At 39.1% G+C, this 21,699-nt stretch overlaps 1 protein-coding gene across 1 annotated transcript in view; it reads right to left on the bottom strand.

The window, feature by feature from the left end:
• Positions 1 to 21,699, bottom strand: part of LOC126469882 (E3 ubiquitin-protein ligase HERC2) — an 846,528-nt gene that overhangs the window by 312,127 nt on the left and 512,702 nt on the right. The window contains exons 50-54 of the mRNA XM_050097213.1: positions 15,105 to 15,302; positions 14,768 to 14,929; positions 14,416 to 14,643; positions 14,011 to 14,172; positions 3,892 to 4,122 (exon numbers count right to left, since the gene is read on the bottom strand). Of these exons, the coding sequence (XP_049953170.1) occupies positions 3,892 to 4,122; positions 14,011 to 14,172; positions 14,416 to 14,643; positions 14,768 to 14,929; positions 15,105 to 15,302 (981 nt within the window). The remainder of the gene's footprint in view (positions 1 to 3,891; positions 4,123 to 14,010; positions 14,173 to 14,415; positions 14,644 to 14,767; positions 14,930 to 15,104; positions 15,303 to 21,699) is intronic.

The raw sequence follows: 21,699 nt of genomic DNA on the forward strand, positions 1-21,699 counted from the left end.
CAAGCCTGTACATCAAAAATAAAACTTCCCAGCTTTTGGAGTAATCATTTTTCGTGCTAGAGTAAAATACATGCTCCCCCCCCTTCCCCCCAGAAGCATGTGCACGCATTGACACACACACACACACACACACACACACACATACAAAAGAATACCCACACCTATATGGTGCCGGATGGATGAACGGTGTCAGTGCTGCATTTCATTAGGTGAACGAGGTTGTGGTGGGGTAGTGTCAGGTGTGGTGTGTTAGAGGGGGAGGGAGGCAGGAGGTAGAGGGGAGGATTGGGTGTGGGTGACTAGCAGCTGGAAGGGAGCTACATGGATTAGGTGTGGTGTCATTTGCAACAGACACCAAGACAGAGTGTCCCCTCATCATTCACAGGTTGGCATCAGATGTTACGAACGCTGTGCCAGAAACAGCCACAAATCAAACATGGCTGCCAACTGATGACCCCACAATGGACATGCCCTCCTCAGCTGGGACAGGCAGCGCCAGAATCGAAGTGAATAAGAGGTCACGGCATGCTACCATTAATGCTTCAGTCTTGTGACATCAGCGTGCGAGTGTGCTACCTCTTTCTCTATCAGTGACTACTGGACTCTAGAGTTAAGTAAATGATGTTGTATCTATCATTCTTCGGTTTCTGCCTCTAGAACCCCTGCAATGCTACAGCATACAACAATGCTGGAGCTCATGCTGGTCTTTAATTTGTCTATTTTTTTAGGCTTGGTTCCTTGCTGATGGCAACACTACAGCAACAAAGATAGTGTATTTCCTGCAGATTCTTGAACACATGTCATGCTTGTGCACCACATTGTTTGTTTCCTAACTTTCTTGTATTTCAGAACATTTTGACCTGCAACTTGCTATTTTCATTGTTTTCTGATCCAGAGGCTGCTTTTTGCATATTATTGTTTGTGATTTATAATCAAGACATTCTTTACACCTCCTGTGATATTTCGTTGCCTTTCTGTGTCAACTCTGTGTTGAATCATGGCCAGTGTACAGCAGGAACTGTCTTGAGCCAAGCTATTCAGATGCAGGCCCAGCGAATACAGCAGCTCCTAACTAGGATGACACAACAGATGCAACTCCAAATGAGGTTCAGTGGCAGCTTTTACTGCCCCGAAAGCAGTGCCATGCCACAAGTATCACCTGTCTGTGCACCCTAGTTCCAGGCATTCGACACACAGGAGGAAGACTGGTTTGAATAAGATGCTCAGCTCGACACCCATTTCACTGTATATCGTATTCAAGTACTGATAGCAAACCTCACTTCTTGGCTGCAGTAGGTGTCACAGTATACACGCTGGCTTGTAAATGTTTTCCCACTGCCCACTCTGAAAGTGTAGATTATGAGGTCTCGATTGCTGCAGTAGACAAATAATAGGATGTGCTGAAAAGTAATTTGAAAAATTTTGTATTATTGCCTTGAGCTGCTGGGAGATTCTCCATGGTATGACTCTGTAGTGTTAATGCACATTTTTAACACAAATGTGTACAGTCCCTAGCACTGTTTTTGTAGGCTGATGACATAATTTATATTATGATGTGATGACAGTGTCTTATTCATGGTTTTAGCACCTGACAATAACAATTTTATATTTCACCTAACATGATGCTGTGAATACTTTTGGTGATGGTAATACAACTGAAATTGGTTCTATAAATAAAAAAATCTTTATCAGCAGTTCATGGTGAAAAAATGAAATTTTTGAAAAATATGAGAGCTGTGGGGCACCACAAACTGAAAATATACTGAAAAGCAATGCTTCCAATTTTTTATGTGAAAGCTCTTAAAGCTTTTATAATAAAACAAACATTATCAACAACAACAAAAAAAATGGTTCAAATGGCTCTGAGCACTATGGGACTTAACAGCTGTGGCCATCAGTCCCCTAGAACTTAGAACTACTTAAACCTAACTAACCTAAGGACATCACACACATCCATGCCCGAGGCAGGATTCGAACCTGCGACCGTAGCAGTCGCGCGGTTTCGGACTGCGCGCCTAGAACCGTGAGACCACCGCGGCCGGCCATTATCAACAGTCTACATCTTTATTCGACATGTCTACATATAGACAGTCTTCTGACACTAGAGGTCTCTGAATTGTAGTGTGTAGTGAAACTGTGTTGGTGCACAAGAAGCAGCTTGCTGTAATTGAGTTTTGAATCAAACAGTTTGACCACACATGGAGCACCTTCTCCTTTGGTGTGACAAGGCCAAACCACACATGAGTATTGCGACATCTGCAACAATCTGACGCCTTGCTTTCACTGTCATTGATTATCCTCCGAACAGTCCCCACTTGGCCCCATCCGATTTTCATCTGTTTCCAAAACTTAAAGAACACCTTTGAGGCCTTCACTTTGACAGTGATGGAGCAGTGCAAGCAAAGATGAGGTTGTAGTTCCATCAACAAAGTCAATTCTACAGCGATTGTACCAACAAACTGGTCTCTCATTGGGAGAAATGTGTTCTTCGCCAGGGTGACTATGTTGAGAAATAAATATGTAGACATGAAGAATACAGATACAGAATGTTCATAACATTTGTTTCATTTAAAAAGCTTTCAGAGTTGTCACAGAAAAAACTGGGAGGCATTACTATTCAGCTTGCCTTCATACTTTGATGAACAAGTGAACATGGCTGTTGCTCGTTACAAGTTTTTTCATTTACGTTGACAGCCTCGTCAAACTAAAAAACAGTGGGCAGTGGATTTACAAGGCATGACCAGGCATTGCAAGTTTAAGCATGAATGTGATAGATATTACTGTCCTGCTGTGATACGTGACACTATCACCCAGAATGTGTAAGACTCTAGAATCAGTGAACAAATTCTTAAATATATGTGGGGTGTCTGTTCTTTTGGACATGTCCAAAAGACCAGGCACGATTTTGATCCGGCTGCAATTAGCAGTCAAGACACAAAAGATTTACAACATGTAGCTGCTAGTGGGCATCGATTTATATCAATGGGAAAAGCTGAAAATGTGTGTCGGACTGGGATTTGAAACTGTTTCTCCTGCTTACTGGGCAGATGCTCTGACCATTGAGCCATCTGGACACAGTGGTCATTGCAACTGCACAGACTAGTCTAGCACAGTCCACCTGAATGCCTCTGCCAAATTGTTATCAAGAACAAAGTTGACCACATGGTGACACAACATGCAACTGGGCACAACATGCTCAATTTCAATGGCTGCTTCACAACCCAAGCAATTTAGTCCTTCCCTCCACCATCAGCTTCTCTGAAATATGGAGATAGGATTTATCCTTACAACACATCATCCATTTGCATAATCATCCTGCCCTCAATCTCCATTAACCCACTGCACTCACACCCTCCTCCCAACTGTTTCCCCTTCCTCCATCTCATCACCCACTCTCAATTCATGAGCCACTCCTCACCGACTATGGCAACCATGCATCAAATGCCTAGCCCATGTACCTGCATCCCTCCTCCCACATTTATCTACATCCATACTCTGCTAACCACCTGATGGTGTGTGGCGGAGGGTACTTTGAGTACATTCCTAGCCGGCAAACCAGCTGGCTCCATCCAAGCTACAGGGTACAGGTGTGTGTGTGTGTGTGTGTGTGTGTGTGTGTGTGTGTGTGTGTGTGTGTGTGCGCGCGCGCGACTCAATGCTCCTGCTTTTCAGTGAGTGGTCTCCTCTAATCCAAAAGTATTTATACTCTACCAGAACTTTTCTACAACATTAAGATTTAGAAAACACCTACAAGATACTCACCAATTCACATTTCTCTTGATGCCATGATTCCTTTACTTCCATGTCTATTTAAAAATGTTCATATTTTATACATCAGTGGAAGTATAGTATGCTGAATTGACAGTAATCCATGTTTTTTATTTTACTTACCACTTTTGGTTTCAACTGAGTGACATTATCTCCGTGTCCCAGTCGACCATATTCTCCTAACCCCCAGGTATACAATTCTCCATTTGAAGTTATCGCTGCACTGTGAGAGCTTCCACATGCTATATCACGGATTCTCTTTGATTTCAACCTTTTAATGAGATGAGGTTTGTCCAATGTCAGTTTGTTTCCATGTCCTAGTTTGCCATCTTCTCCTTCGCCCCAGGAGAACACCTACATAAAGATAATCAAAGCAGTATAAGGACACTAAACTTCTAAAATAAATTAATGTATAACTTAAAGCAAAAAGCATGGACATAAAATATAAAGGATGGCAACTCTGACACACATAAATGGATCAATAATATTTTCTTTAGCAAGCCAAATCAAGTGGTTCAGTTTACAATCAATATTATTTGCAAAGAGTTGTTTTTAATCTAAGATATTTTCAAAGCAAAAATTATCTGTGACTAGTATTAAATGAGAATACAGCATACTGCACCAAGTTCCAAATTAGAAGGGAAATCATAATATTATAACAATACAAAATTTGTGTCTTGAATATGCTGATGCTTAGCCACTCTGTGGAACCCACAATGTGGCATACATACATACAAACATACACACACACATATGAAAAAGAGTATAATATCATGTACAAAGATTTTATGTTCAAACTTAGAATACAGCTGACATATATAAAGGAAGACATGCCAGTTCACTATAGTGCTTGAAACATCAATATGAAGAAACGTTATTGTGAGAACCCACAGAGCAAATATACTGACCTGTGATGCTATGCACATGGTGTACATATGTCAAATGTTGCAGGATTTAAATTAGCATCTTACTTCTGTTAAACAGACATGGGAAAAGGCACACTTCCACACTTATAACAAACTGATATAAATTTATGTACATTTAAAAGAATAAAGTTTGTTTTGAGTGGTATTTAGAAGAAAGTGCAGTTTCCAACTACTGACCTATCAGAAGTGATTTACGATAGGATTTGAAGTCTTATCTGTGCATATCAGTGCACCAGTGATATGTTTGTGCAGTCTTTATCTAAAGCTACAGCTGGATACCATTATAAATTTATGGTGGATTCATGTTCCAAAATATTTTTCATGGGAATTAGCTGCTGGAGTAATAATGGATCATGTGTCATGAAGCAACAGCAAAAAGGGAGCTGCAGGATATTTAGATGCCCTTGCTTGGTGTAGTAGAAAACTGCTTTGTGGAAAAAAAAGTTCTTAGGTTATTTAGATTGGTACTTTCTTTTCCTGTCTGTGTACTTAAACTTATACTTTCTTCTTTCTCTTTAGATAATACAAACAAACTGACTGTGAAATAGCGTATGAACATCATACTGCTTGAAGAATATTCAGTAGGTGCTGAATCTAAATCAGACAAATATAAATATACATTATAATATCACTAATTCTTTTATATATTTTAAGCCACAAAACAATTTAAATTCTGTGTAGAATTATTTGCTGTCTCACAAAATTGTTTCTCATTAGACAGGAAAACATCAAAATCATGATTTCACATGTTCTGTGCAAACCAAGCATGTCTTGTTGAACAACCTTCAGTACCTATTTAAATCATAATATTTATAAAAAAAACACACAGTATATATTCCACTTGCTGGAGATTTCTATCAAAATTAATGTCAAAATGACAAGCTATGTTCACAAAAGTGGGCAACACAACTTGCCATATCATTTGCCTCTTAATTTCTATTGTGAAGTATTGTCACGTCAGATAAGATTTCGAAGTTGTGCAAAAACTCCCAACTTGCTTTAAATGTTCAGAAATGTAAAACTTTGCACTTCGCAAAATACAAAAAGAAAACATAGTATCCAGTGACAACAATATCAGTGAGAGTCCTAACTGGAATGAATCAATTAATACACACTGATCAGCCAGAACATTATGACCACCGATATACTATCAGTATAAACCCACCCAGGTGTTAGCAGCATCACCTGGTGAGGAATGAATGCTAGTCAGACACAAGCATGGTGCATGGTATCAGTGAGTGTGGTGTCCGTGTGTAGAATGGGAAAGGTGCATGATCTATCTGAGTTTGACAAAGGGCATTGTGATGGCCTGGAGGCTCAGCATGAGAAACTCAGAAACTGCAAGACTTGTCACATGTTTAAAGACTGCTGTGGTGTCTTCAACATGTGGCAAAACCAAGGTGAAACAACATCCAGACATTATGGAATTGGGTGGTCACCCCTCGTTACAGTTGTTGGACCTCGTAGGCTGGGCAGATTGGTAAAACAGGACAGGCAGCAAACTGTGGTGGAACTGGGCAGAGTGCACGTGTGTCTGAACACACAGTGCACCCAGCACTCCTAATGATGGGCCTCCACAGCCGATGTGCCAATGTTAACACCACAACATCGTCAATTACTACTGAAAGGATATATGAGTATCGGCAGTGACGTTGGCACAGTGGCAGAGTGTTGAATGGTCTGATGAATCCTGATACCTTCTTCATCATGCTTATGGGTGGGCACGAATCCATCATCTTCCAGGAAAACAGCTCCTTGACACCTGTACTGCAGGGTGGAGGCTAGCTGGCAGTGTCTCTATTTTGCTCTGGGGAACATTCATCTGGGCATCCATGGGTCCAATGGAGCTCGTGCAAGGCACCATGATGGCCAAGAAGTATCAAACACTGGTTGTAGACCAAATACACCCCTTCATGACAATCATGTTTCCCAAATGCAGTGGCATTTTTCAACAAGATAATGTGCCATGTCACAAGACCAGGTGTTTGATGGAGTGGTTCGAGAAACATAGTGGCAAGTTCCCATTGATGTCCTGGCCCCCCAACTCACCAGATCAGAACCCGATCTACCATATCTGGTATATGATTGAACGTAGCATCAGAGCTCATCCCCCTCCCGCCCCCATTGGAATTTATGGGACCTGATGATGTGTGTGCAGATTTGGTGCCAACTCTGTACAGCAACCTACCAAGGACTCACTTCTTTTATGCCATGATGCATCACCACTGTTATTTGTGCCAAAGGTAGATATACCAGCTATTAGGTATGTGGTCACAATGTTCTGGCTGATCAGTGTAAATTTCTGTACATAACTGTTTCTGTACATAATTGTTTGGAATGACCATGTAGGGCAAGTTGGAGGTAAAGTGCATGGCAGACTTTGGTTCATTGGTAGGATAACAAGTACATTGCTTATAAACACTTATGTGAGCTATTCTACAATATTGTTCAAGTGTGTGGGAGCCATACTAAACAGGACTAACAGGGGATATTGGACACAGACAAAGAAGAGCAGCAGGAATGGCCCACGGGTCTGTTTGGCCCATGAAAGAGTATCATGGAAGGATTCTGAGAAACCTGAACTGGTAGATGCTTAAGGTTAATTGCCAACTATTCTATGACAACCAACTTACAAAGTTCAAAAATCAATAATAAATGAGGCATCTACAAATAATACTACAATCCCACATAAGTGGTCTTGAAGGGACCACAAAGACAAGACAAGGCTACTGACAGCAGTCTAAAATGCATTAAAGCAATCATTCTCCCTATGTTCCACAAGCAAATGGAATGGGAAGAAACCCTAATATGTGGTACAACAGAAAGTACCCTCTTCCGAGAACTTCACAGAGATTTGCTGAACACAGACATAGATTTAAATTTTAACAGACATATTTTGCTCTTAAAAGGAGAAAATATCAGTCCAATAATTTCTGATTTAGGATGTTATGAGCATTGGGTTTGAGACATTGTGTTATGAAGAAAAATTGACAGAATGAGACAGGAAGAGCATGTTTCGTTTCACTAAAGAAGACTGTGTTATTCACAAACATTTTGTTTATTATTATTATTATTATTATTATTATTAGTATAAAGCTCTAAGTTTTATATACTTTCACTTCCAAAGTATGACTTAGACATTTCTACTATGGCTGATATTATAATGTTCACTGTTTCTGAACGCTAGTAAGACTGATAAATTGTGTTTCCCATAAGTGATTTGCTATCAGTGCTTACTCATGACTATTCATAAATCGATTATACCATATAAGAGAAACAGTAAAAATATTATTAAACACATGTAGCTGAGGTTGATAAAATTACATTAATGATACAAAAACTTGATAATAATGTATGTTGTAACAGTATACCACAGTGCTGTTGACAGTCTGAACAAATATTTATTTGAAATTTGAATGCTGTCACACACAGGTGACACAAAATTATGAAAGGTAGCATACTTTGATTACTTTTATTCCAAAACTTTATTTGATTACTTATTTTGAGGTAGTTTCTCAAGTCAATCTAATTTTCAAACCTAAAAGCAAGTTCATTTGTTGTGCTAATTCAGTAACATCCCATAGTAGCCTGTCCAAAGAACCAGAAATGCTAATTACCAGTTTTGATAAAGTATTTATTCCTTATAGAATTTGTTGTAAATAATAGATCCTGTTTTCCAACCAATAACTCATTGGTAGGAATAAAAGTGCTGCATATTATTCACATTTCACATATTTTCAATATGCTGCCAGAAACCCAAAAAAGTTGAAGAAGAAATTGGAGGATGTACTGGTGTTCAACTGCTTCTAATCCACTGATAGATCTAATGTGGAACTGGAATGTCTTAGGTGGAATAAAAACAATGGAAGGAGTAAGTGTAACCACTTACCCTGATGGCCTACAGAACCAGGAAGGGGCTGCACTACCAGGATCAAGACAACAGTGGCACCACAATATGTGTGTTTGTGTGTGTGTGTGTGTGTGTGTGTGTGTGTGAATTCAGTCTATCTTACATGTCCGTCTACTGCTGACAGTCTCAGTTGTACTATGAGTGGTTTACTACTTCTATTCTTAGTATTACACAGACAAATTTCTTGGCAATACTAACTTATGTACACATTATTAATAACGACACATACGAGAGTTTTAGCTAATATTTGAATTCAGCATCTCTTCAGTGGAATTATCATCATCTGCGTAGACAAATGCCGTAAACCCTTTTTTTGAACATTCTATCTATAATAGCCTAAGAATTATTTTATAAAACTCGGGAAGCATAGGATGATCATTAAATTGAAGTGTATGAATATCTGTGTAAAATACGAATACCATATTTTTTCTGTTTTCTTCAACATATTTCTGGATCTCCATATTATCAGTCTATAGAACAAGTAATGTAGACTGATTAGAACTGTATTTACCCAAGTACAAGATGACCCTGAATGTATGGCGATGCTCATCTTTTAAGAGGCTCCTTGCAAAATATTTATTTTTAACATATTCTGACTAATCAGAAGTTCACAATATATCTATTCCGAATTATGCCATTTAATGATTATCTACATTTTAATAATACAAGGAGACATCAAAGACCAGAAATGATTTACATGACTTTGTGGACCATTGTTTTCTATGTTTTGTGCTTACTAACCCTGACATCTGTTACATCATTATTTTTAACCATCATCATCATCATCATCATCATCATCATCCTAATAGCACAGCTGTGAAATTTATGTCTTCATTGTAACAAATGTTGAGCACCTTCTTCTGAATATGTTGTGATTTCTGAGGTTGTGGTTATGGTGGGGCCTGAAAGCACAGCTGTTTTTGTTTTCCAAGTATGTATTGGATTTCACTTCTATGCTGACTGGAGAATGTTACAATGTCTGTCACTTCCATACATATTGTCTGTCCACCACTCTCTCCAGGCTGCATAGAACCAGCAGCTGACACGCCCCCTTTAGTTCTTGTCAAATGCCATGGTGAGTATCAACAACATTGCAGCATGAAACACTAAAGTACACCACTGGCCCCATCTGCTCTTACCATCTCCTGCAGAAATGAACATTATTATTGAATGTTTGTCCAATTTTAAAGTCTATTCAATTCTGACTATAAACAGATTCAAGCAAACTGCAGTTAAACAAGGTAGATGTTCATAAAAGGCCAAAGTATGGTATGTGGTGTAGATTCCCATGGTTGATAATGCAAAGTAATTTGCTACCATCTCCCCACTCCCTGCACCCACCCTATTTGTCAGCCAAGCTGGTATCACTGTTCCCCCTCAAACTCCTCCATAGTGCTGTGCTTGAGCAAATGTGAAACACAGACGACATTATCTTCAATGGTGCAGGTCACATATTATGTAACAACAACAACTAACACAGAAATAAAAGATCACAACCACAATTCAGTCCATTCTCGAACTTTCACTCATCCCGCGAACTACTGGCATCTGTTGGTAGTATCGCCACAACAGTTCTTGCCGCTGTAATTTATTCTAATTATAACAGTTACATTCAGTTTAATATGATTTATTTTGTTTGTCACACAATTAATTCTAGATTAATTTTCCTTCTTGTTTCATCTAAATGTCACCATCATGATCTACAGCTGATTAAAAGCTGGTAACATTTTCACCTTGTATACTAATATGTGAACAGTGACAGATTCTCATTTGCAACCCACTTAGTAAATCATTTAAGTCTCTCATAACCAAATAAAATACTGATCCGGGTTCAGAATCATGTAATGTTTTTTGAAGGGCAACACTTTCGCTTCTGAACGTTACCTTTACTGAAAAAGCAGCATTGAGGTTTGTATATGGTATACATACATGTATGAAAACTTTTATTGCAAATCCGTTCAAATCAAATAAGAGTTTGTAAGATGGTAGAATTTAATGCTATTTCCTACTGTGTTTCACAAAAATGTCAAATTGTAAGCAGTACAATAGATTGTTGCTCTGGCTAGTTCATAGTTTCTCACGCATCTCTTGCACCAGCACTGCGCAAATCAAATGTCACGTGGTTGAGCAACATCAATACAGTATCGAGTGCTTTGACGTATCAGGAAATCTCGAGCCTGTTCAAACAAGAGTCTCATTAGCCCAGCCCTGCACTACCAAATTGTTCAAAATAAATATGCATGTGATCTCAATACCCAAAGCTTAATCTGTAAATTTAAGACAATCTTTATATACTCTATCAAACTATGTAAAAATGTTAAACTCAGTAGCAATAGTTTAATCTGCAAATATAAGATGACCCAGTATTTTCTGACTTATAATCAGGTAAATATGGTAACTTACTTTCAAAATTTGGCTTGAAGCATGAACGTCACTTGATGGCATTCTCGATCTGCTCAGTGGGACTGGGACCAAGTGACTTGGTAGGCCTCAAAAGTTCCCTTATATTCACGGAGTGTTCCCAGACCATTGTATCACAGTTCAGAAGTAATGGAGTAGTGCATTTTGATGTTGAATGTACAAGTCATCTGCCGAGGAATTTATGTGAACAGAGAGATGCAAAAGAATGGACAACTGAGTTCTTTTATCATTTACCAGTAAGGTACATGGAGATGAATCAGGGGGCCCATTTCATCCCTTGCAATCATCTCCCATGCGAGACTGAACAGTGTCACGTTTGTATCCTGCCACCCTGCCCAGACTCAACAGTCTAGACAACCTTTCTCCATGTCTTAAGCATCCAATAGTGGTGTTGCTGCACCCTTGTTAATCTCCGAGGCCTTCAACATGTATTGTGTTGGCGTACACATGTGTGTGTTGACTTCTGAGCTCCATAGCAAGCTGGTGGTTCTGGGTGATACAGCTGCTACAATCTGCAATTAGCTTTCACATACACACTTTTATGTGCTGATCTCAGAAAAATCTACTTCTCTCAGTCTTTTTAAACTTGTGATTAGCTTTTATGCAAGTGCCATCTGCCGTCTGCTTTCATCGTACTTACTCTACATGACACAAATTTTATTGGGTAATCACATATACTTTTCTATCCCTATGGTTGTATGGTATTTGGATGGGTTTTTCTTGTCAGAAGTTCAAAAATCTTCAAAAGACACAAGAAACTCACCTATCTTCTTACTCAATTCCTTTCATAAACTGCTAAAATAAGCTAGTATTACTGTTTAATAGCTTCTTATATGTTCAAATAACGTACAGGAATGCAATCAGCTGGCATTTTCAAGTATCATCAATATTTTGACAGGTGAACACCCTGTCATTTTCAGTGCACAGATGCAACAAGAAAGAGGTGTGCAAGGAAATTTAAAACCTCAGTATACAGAATAGATACTGAAATCAATCTCTCTCTCTCTCTCTCTCTCTCTCTCTCTCTCTCTCTCTCTCTCTCTCTCTCTCTCTCTGTGTGTGTGTGTGTGTGTGTGTGTGTGTGTGTGGTGGTGGTGGGGGGGGGGGGGGGCCTCTGGTGCCGCCACACAATCACATACAAACCCCCAGAAATTACTGATGGTTGCATAACTCTATTTATAAGGTCACTTGTTAATTTAAACCCAACTGATTACTTATTAACACTATCCCAATAGCTGGAAGTGCATGCCAGAATCTCTGTGTTGTCATTTTCCATAGGATGACCACTGCCAAGGCAATGTTCTGCAATAGCAGATCTGGTTGGCTGTTGTAACTGTGGGTGACATTTATTCTCAATACACGGATCCTCCACAGTCCAGACAGTCTGACCAAGATATGAAATGCCACAACTGTAAGGAAAATGATAGCCACCTACTTTACACAAACCAAGATCAACCTTTGCAGATTCTAAAAGGGCATTAACCTTAGCTGGTGATCTAAAAACACATTTCACATCATGTTTCCTTAGAATATGACCAGTCTTGTTGGAAATGCTACCTGCATAAAGCAAGAAGGTTGTATGCTTTGCCGGCACCTCGTTATCACCAGCACTTGTGCAATTCAAGGTTGGTCAAAGGTGCAACACACATCAAATCTGTCTTGCACTATGACCATTCTGACAAAAGGTGACTTCTAGGTGGACTAAATCAGCTCACAAACTTTCAGGATCTACATCTGTACATCTACATCTGTACTCCACAAGGCACCGTACGGTGTATGGCAAATGGTACTCTGGACCATTCCTAACCATTTCCTTTCCAATTCCAGTTGCAAATAGAGTGAGGGAAAAAAATTATCTATATGCCTCCACATGAGGCCTAATTTCTCATACCTTATCCTCATGGTCCTTATGCAAAACATACGTTGGCAGCACTAGAATTGTTCTGTAGTCAGCCTCAAATTCCAGTTCTATAAATTTTCTCAATAGTGTTCCTCGAAAAGAACATTGCCTTCCCCCCAGGGTTCTCATACATGTTGCCAAAGCATCTAGGTAACATTTGCACATTGTTCAAGCCTATTGGTAACAAACCTAGTATGCCACCTTTGAATTACTTTAATGTCTTTCTCTAATCTGACCTGGTATGGCTCCCAAACACTTGAGCCGTACTTGAGAATAGGTAGAATGCTGTATGCAGTCCCCTTTGCACATGAACCACACTTACCTAAAATTCTCACAATAAAACAACATAAAAGATTCAGCTTCCCTATCACAATCCTCACGTGCTTGTTCTATTTCATATTGCTTCGCAATGTTACACCCAGATATTTAAACGACTTGTCTATCTCAACCAGCAGGCTACTAATGCTGTATTTAAACTTTATGGGTTTGGGTTTGTTTTACCTACTCATCCACATTAAATTACATTTATTCCTTGAAAGACTGGGTTCTTTCAGGACACCATTGAAAACATAGATCAGACAGACAAGTTTACAGATGTATTCCATGACAGGCAGATACTGTGTGAAGAACGGTTTTTCAACAGTGTTGTTTTCTACATGAATCAGTAATTCTGAGAATGGTTACTACTGGGTGGGAAATCTCCTTGTGAACTTGGTTTGTGGGGCATATTTGAGACTAGCAAATCACCTGATTCCACAGATGGTGATTTCCTTTTGCAGGGATATGTCCTAAATATTGCATATTTTACCCATTTACCACACCAATTGAATGATTTGCAGGACTGTTCCTCTTTATGACATGAAATAGAAAACCAAAGTTATGTTGAGAGGCACCTGGGAAGCAACAGACTACTTTTTAGGCACCTACCATGTGAGCTACAGCACACATTGCATTACAATATAATTACAAAGAAAAATTATAAGGATTTTAATTCTATAGCACACTGTACAGACTCAAACATCAGGTTACATCATGATAACATTAAACATAGTTCAGTTGTTACCTTACATTACTTTGTTCCCTACCTTTCCATCAAGAGTGAGAGCCATAGCATGTTTACCGCCAGAATGAACAGCAACCTTCTTGATAACATATTGGCTGAGTCCTGTAACTAGGCGTGGTGAAGACACATTGCCAGTGTGTCCCAATCCCAGTCGGCCATTTGTACCCTCACCACATGCATATAACTGAAACAAGTTAAAAATAGGATCTGAAAGACCACATATAACTTGTAAAGTCATTGTTGAGCCTGGTAAATTTTTTATTGTAAATAACAGTGATAAGTACTGTTTCTGTTTTATAAAACATAATGTAATGGGAAAGACAGTACACACACACACACACACACACACACACACACACACACACACACACACACACACTCTCTCTCTCTCTCTCTCTCTCTCTCTCTCTCTCTCTCTCTCTCTTACCTTGCCATCTAGAGAAACTACAAAAAGCGACTTTGAACCACCAGCAATGTGAATTGGTTTGAGAGAAGACAATGCTTCAGAGAATGTTGGCAGTTTGACTTTAGAACCAGCAAGACCACCAAGCTGGTCCTTATCGTTCAAGCCCCAAACATAAACTTTTGTTTGCAGGTCAGCCGAAGATGAGTAGCCCTGCTGGTTTCTGTTTATACCTGTAAAGGTTCTAGAATCCTGCAAAACAGGACAATACGAGATTTGTAATTTACTTAAGCTTTACTGTAATGATGCAGACAAGATACGAAACAACATAAGAGTAATGGAAGCTACAAAAGTAAGACAAGAAGTTTTAATGTACCTGGAATTCTTCACTGTCTGATACAAGGAAAGACATACTTCTTGATTTGGTTGAACTTCCTTTAGATGAAGCCCTTTTACCAATGATATTTAATGCATGAATTTTGCAATCAATGCCACCATTTCTGCACTGTTTGACTGCTATTTCAATGCATGCATAATACTGAAATACATACAGTAGATAGCATATATTAAATGCAGTTACACAAAACTGTAGATATGTGCTATATGACATTATGGGTGTGAAGCACACAGACTGAAAATATGAGAAACTGTATTGTGCTTTAATTCTCGTATAGAATCAATCCAATCATATACTACTCTTACGTGATACTTACAACTTTCAAGTGAGACAACAAAGTAACAATTCTATCTGTGTTACGAATATTCACTGTATTTAGCTCTGTCATGGACAAGAAGGTATCTCCTCCTGACACTACAACCAATGAAGGCATATAGCTTTTGTCAGCCATTTCCACCACCATTTTCAACGACTCAATTAAAATATTGGGTTGCATTTCTAACCTGATCCAGTGCTGTAACAAAGAATGAAAAATTGCAAAAAAAATAAGTTAACCATAACTGTTTATCCTATTAATATAGAAAATAATAATTATATTTAAATGACAGAAATACAATATCAAGAACATTAACGAAACTGAACTCCCTCCCTATATTCATCATGGAAAACTGTCAGATCTATTTAAACATAACTTTATCACAGTCAATAGCATTCCCAAGATTGTATTAAAAAATTGTAAGCATAAGGTATGTATTGTTCTTGTTTAGAATTTAGGACAATTTTTACAAACAACATGATGTATGGCATTGTCAGATGTTAATGGCTACTGCACTGTCTCTTTATTTACATAATTATTTAAAATGTTTCAGAAGGCTATGTACTTGGTAATGGTAAATTATCTTGCTAAAATACATGACAGATAATTTACTTAGGTTATGCAATTGCTGTACTGAAATACACAGTAATGATGTGGATTTCATATGAGCATGTTCAAAGTAATAGGTATTTAAAGTAATTAACAGCATAACTAGATCAAAAAACTGTAAAATGGCAGTATCGGGAATTTTCTCTGTTTTATCCTTGGTGTTTGATTAAATCATAAGTTCAGGTTACAAAAGTTACAGTTTTATTAGTTAAAGAGCACAATATGAGTGGTTGACTTCTTATTTAAGATAATGGAAGGAGTAGTAGTATATTATATGAATGTCACACTACTAATTCACAAAAACCTACCTCATTAATATAAGAAGCTACTGAAAAAGGTACATCTCAAGTATGAACATGACTGTTTTACTGCTCTGCTTATACCAAAATGGCATCCTACTTCACTTGAAACACAAAGCAAAACTAATTTTTGCTAATGATGTCTTATGGCTAACACAAGTGAAGGTAACACTATTTCTGAAAGTTATACAAATGAAACTGTTTTGAACTTCAAAAAGCACAGTATATTCAGATATGGCACATTTTATTATTTACCTGCTATGAACATTTGTGACAAATTAAAACCTCGTACCACATTGTGACTTGCACTCAAATCCCTGACTAGCAGGTAGCGCATTATCAATAGCATTGCTCGAGCACACACCATGAGCAAACTAAAAGTTTCATATGTTTATATTCATATCTTCGGACCTTCACACAAGCGCTCCTACCATGCTCCTGGACTGGTACCTCTGGGGGAAAATATAATATGGAGAAGAACTCGAGAGAAACTTACGGTTTTAGTGAATGTGCAAGGCATTTTCAACAGTGAATTTTACATTAGGACAAAGATCCAGGTTTGAGTTGCTTCCTTCCACCACTGTATTTTGAGATGCCTCCATTGTAATTTCAGCTTTCGAGCTATCTGATTGACATGCCTTGTCGCAAATGCTATGATCATAATTGTGGCTCACTAATCTCACTGTGCCAGGAGTCGCACACACTGACAACATCCAAACTGACTTTTTGGTGTGGAATCACTGTAAGCTCACTTCCACAAGCCTTCGCCATTCCCAGATTTTGGTCTCTGAAGTTTATGGAACCTTACAGCTATAAGTTTTGTCCTGGATGACGGGCCAAAGTTAGCGCAGCTGGTTGGCCCATTTTCAGTAACTACATGATCACTTGTAAGCGGGTGGTCTTTAACAAGTAGTTGGTGATTTTTCCCCAGGATTCTGGAGTTGAGGGAGGAAATTAGCCATTTGGACAGCATGTGGATGATGGGGCTGGCTCTAAAGATAGCGGTAATCACAATATGGAGGACTAGGGCTGCCTAGAAATACTTTAAAATTAAACAATAATTCACAGTTTTGACGTATAGCAAATCCAATCAAGTCAGAGTAATCATGGCACTGAGGTGCATGTTTTGAGACGTTGACATTAAATATATAAATAAAACTACAGAAGTGATTGACATAACAGCAAATGTATACTCTTATAAAAATCTTTAAAACTTAAGTTGGCCATTTTGTGCAATTTGGATGAACAAAGTATTGAATGACAGCAGAGGACACTATCATCACTGAAAGCAACACATCTATATAATTATTGAATTATTATGCATTTAATATATTTTTAATTGTGTAAATGAGCCAGATCATCGTATTCTCAGCACTTAGATAGAACACAAACACAGCATGACGTTCCTTGTACCTCACCACATGTGTCCGTACATCATATGTACAGATTATTATGAGATTTCCAGTTCACTTAATTAGGTACTAATTTGACCTTTAGTAAAGACTCTTATCAAGTGGAAATTTAAATATAATATTTGATACAACCATTGAATAGAGCACAAAGAGACACTTCTTCTGAACAGGCCACCTTTATTTTTTAGCATGTTTTAACAACTATTTGATAGTGTGACTAGGGCCTCCTGCTGGGTAGACAGTTCGCTGGGTGCAAGTCTTTTGATTTGATGCCACTTTGGTGACTTGCGCGTTGATGGGGATGAAGTGATGATGATTAGGACAACACAACACCCAGTCCCTGAGCGGAGAAAATCTCCAACCCAGCCGGGAATCGAACCCAGGCCCTTAGGATTGACATTCTGTCGCACTGACTACTCAGCTGCTGGGGGTGGACTTTTTTGATCAATTATTGTAAGTACATATGTATAAATTTCATGTTTTATTTACTTGTGGATAAATTATTAGACATAGGATTATGTGTATGGCCTGAGAGCGACCAGAAGAGAAAGACCTTTCATTCAAAATACATGTTGTATATGGCAATTGTGTATATTTTAAATGGTGGCCCATTTTCTGAATTTTTTGTTCATTTTCAATTTTGCTGCCTAAATAGAAGGCTTATTAGGGCACACAAATGGCAGCTCCTGGTCATTCTGAGTTGGGCAGCCATGTTGCGTGGATTGGTCTTGTAGGTAAAGTGTACGCTCAGCTATTGCTAGCGTACTTTTGGAATTGTGAAGTGATAGTTTTCGAGCAGCAAACATCCACTCAAATACTTTAATATATGTTAGCACTTAGAAAAATTTTGAGTCAAATGGGACTTAGAATCAGTAAGCCAGCCTGAAATTTAACATTCCGCAAACGTTAGTCAATGCGCAGTGTTGAACACTGATTATTTATGACTGCAAATCTGGAAGTATTATCAAACGGATTACGGCAACCTACATTTGGTTATACGAATTTGGTACACTACTATGTGATCAAAAGTATCTGGACACCCCCAAAAACATATATTTTTCATATCAGGTGCATTGTGCTGCCACCTACTGCCAGGTACTCCATATCAGCGACCTCAGTAGTCATTCGACATCGTGAGAGAGCTGAATGGGGCACTCCGCAGAACTCATGGACTTTGAACGTTATCTGGTGACTGGGTGTCATACATCTGTACGCGAGATTTCCACACTCCTAAACATCCTTAGTCCCACTGTTTCCACTGTGATAGTGAAGTGGAAACATGAAGAGACATGTACAGCACAAAAACGTACAGGCTGACCTCGTCTGTTGACTGACAGAGACCGGTGACAGTTGAAGAGGATCGTAACGTGTAATAGGCAGACATCTATCCAGACCATCACACAGGAATTCCAAACTGCATCAGGATCCACTACAAGTACTATGACAGATAGGCAGTGTTGTGTCTAGACAAGACAGCCTAGACACAATGAGAGGAAGCCGACAGGCATGCGCTAAGTTAAAACAGGAGGGCGTGAGGTCTGAAACAGGATACGTAATGAATGCTATAAAGAAAAGTACGTATATTCTGGAATACTTAACTTTAATCCATCCTTTTGGTACATCTGGAGATTGTGGCGATACAAGTGAGACTCTTTAGATACATGCAATGTTACTAATGGCGCCTTGCTAGGTCGTAGCCATTGACTTAGCTGAAGGCTATTCTAACTATTGGCTCAGCTAATGAGCGAGGCTTCGTCAGTGTAGTCGCTAGCTACGTCGTCCGTACAACTGGGGCAAGTGCTAGTCCATATCTCGAGACCTGCCTTGTGGTGGCGCTCGGTCTGCGATCCCTGACAGTGGTGACATGCGGGTCCGACATGTACTAATGGACCGCGGCCGATTTAAAGCTACCACCTAGCAAGTGTGGTGTCTGGCGGTGACACCACAGGCAGGAGGTGAGAAAACTTGGATTTCATGGTCGAGCGGCTGCTCATAAACCACACATCACACCGGTAAATGCCAAATGACATCTTGATTGGTGTAAGGAACATAAACATTGGACAATTGAACAGTGGAAAATGTTGTGTGGAGTGACAAATTATGGTACACAATGTGGCGATCAGAGGGCAGGGTGTGGGTATGGTGAATGCCAGGTGAACGTCATCTGGCAGCGTGAGTAGTGTCAACAGTAAAATTCGGAGGCAGTGGTGTTATGGTGTTGCACCCCTTGTTGTTTTGTGTGGCACTATCATAGAACAGGCCTACATTGATGTTTTAAGCACCTTCTTGCTTCCCACTGTTGAAGAACAATTGGGGGATGGCGACTGCATCTTTCAACACAATCGAGCACCCACTCTTAATGCATGGCCTGTGGCAGAGTGGTTACATGACAATAACATCCCTGTAATGGACTGGCCTGCACAGAACACCTTTGGGATGTTTTAGAATGCCAACTTCATGCCAGGCCTCACCAGCTGACATTAGTACCTCTATTCAGTGCAGCAGTCTGTGAAGAATGGGGTACCATTCCCCAAGAAACCTTCCAGAACCTGACTGAACATATGCCTGTAAGAGTGGAAGCTGTCATCAAGGCTAAGGGTGAGCCAACACCATACTGAATTCCAGCATTACTGATGGAGGGAGCCACGAACTTGTAAGTCATTTGCAGCCAGGTGTCCGGATACTTTTGATCACTTCGTGTACGTTGATCACCATAGTGGACTTTGTATATTTATGAGCTGGTGAATGTTTTGTAGTTGGTTAATGGAATGAGACTCAGTTTTTTTCACACAGCAATGATGTTTAAATAATAATTGAGGAATCTACTAACACTAAGTTCACAATCACACAAGCTTTACTGCATCTGAATATCACTGTGATTTTATTTCAATGTTAAACAGTATTTGTAAGACCACCATTTTAAGCTATTCTTGTGCTTAACTAAGTTACTAAACCATCAGTTCATTATAATCTAAAACCTTTGGTGTTGGCTGCATCACTCCTCCAATAGAATATACATAATTTTTTTCATAAACTTATTATTATTAATATTATTATTATTATTTGCATTGCAGTTGGTAGTATTTAAATTCACATAACTTGCTGATGCTTAGGTATATTTTACTGAAGGAACACAGGTTACACTTATTTTTGCAGTGAGTTTAGCTGCTAAGTATGAAAGTAGACATGGGAATCTCAACCCTGTGACAATATGAAGCCAACACTCCAATTAGAGTCGAGCATTGCTGAACTGTGTATAGTGGTTAATCTCATTTCAAGGATTATTTTAATCAATCAGCATGAATACTGGCCCATCACAACCATGTCCTCTGATCTATCTAATCACTGCTGTCCCTACTATCACTGATGTGCAAATCACAAAGCTGATATCCCCTTTATATGTGGTTTATGTTGATCAAGAATTGCCACATTATATTTCACCACTAGTTTTCACTCTATAAAGATACCAAGTTATATGCCTCATATTTATGACCTGAATATGACACCATGAGTGAAAAATCATTATCTGTGAGCTGCAGCATGTACCTTATAGATATGAGATTTGTGTCGGTGATGAAACACGTTTAATTTCATGATTATATAACCACAGGCCTTACCATCAATGATGAACAGATGGATTTAAAATCGCTGGGTGCTGAACAGTGAGGTCATCAGTACCTACTCTCAAGATTGTGGTACAGTTAGGTACAATATTTAATGATTAGAAACTACTGTAACAGTTTTGATATTTTCAAACAATGGAAAATCCAGGATGAAATGTAACAATACCAGAGAAGGAAAATTGCTACTCACCATATAGCGGAGATGCTGAGCTGCGACAGGCACAACAAAACACCAACACCTTCAACCTATTACCCGGAATCTATCCTCCTATATAAAAGACACCAACCATTTCCTCAACTAACTCTCCACAGTTCCTCTCCCTTTACCACACAGTGCCCTGCTCGTCACTACTGATGCCACCTCCCTGTACACTAACATTCCTAATGCCCATGGCTTTACTGCTATCGAACACTACCTTTGCAGATGCTCTATGTATTCCAAACCATCAACCTCCTTCCTAGTCTCCATGACCAACTATATCCTCACCCACAATTACTTCTCCTTTGAAGGCATTACCTACAAACAAATCCGCAGTACGGCTATGGGCACCCGCATGGCACCATCCTATGCTAACCTATTCATGGGTCATCTAGAGGAGTCCTTCCTAAAAACCCAGAATCCTAAACCCCTCACCTGGTTCAGATTCACTGA

Source organism: Schistocerca serialis, chromosome 3, assembly GCF_023864345.2.
Source record: "Schistocerca serialis cubense isolate TAMUIC-IGC-003099 chromosome 3, iqSchSeri2.2, whole genome shotgun sequence".
In the NCBI taxonomy this organism is placed as follows: domain Eukaryota; kingdom Metazoa; phylum Arthropoda; class Insecta; order Orthoptera; family Acrididae; genus Schistocerca; species Schistocerca serialis.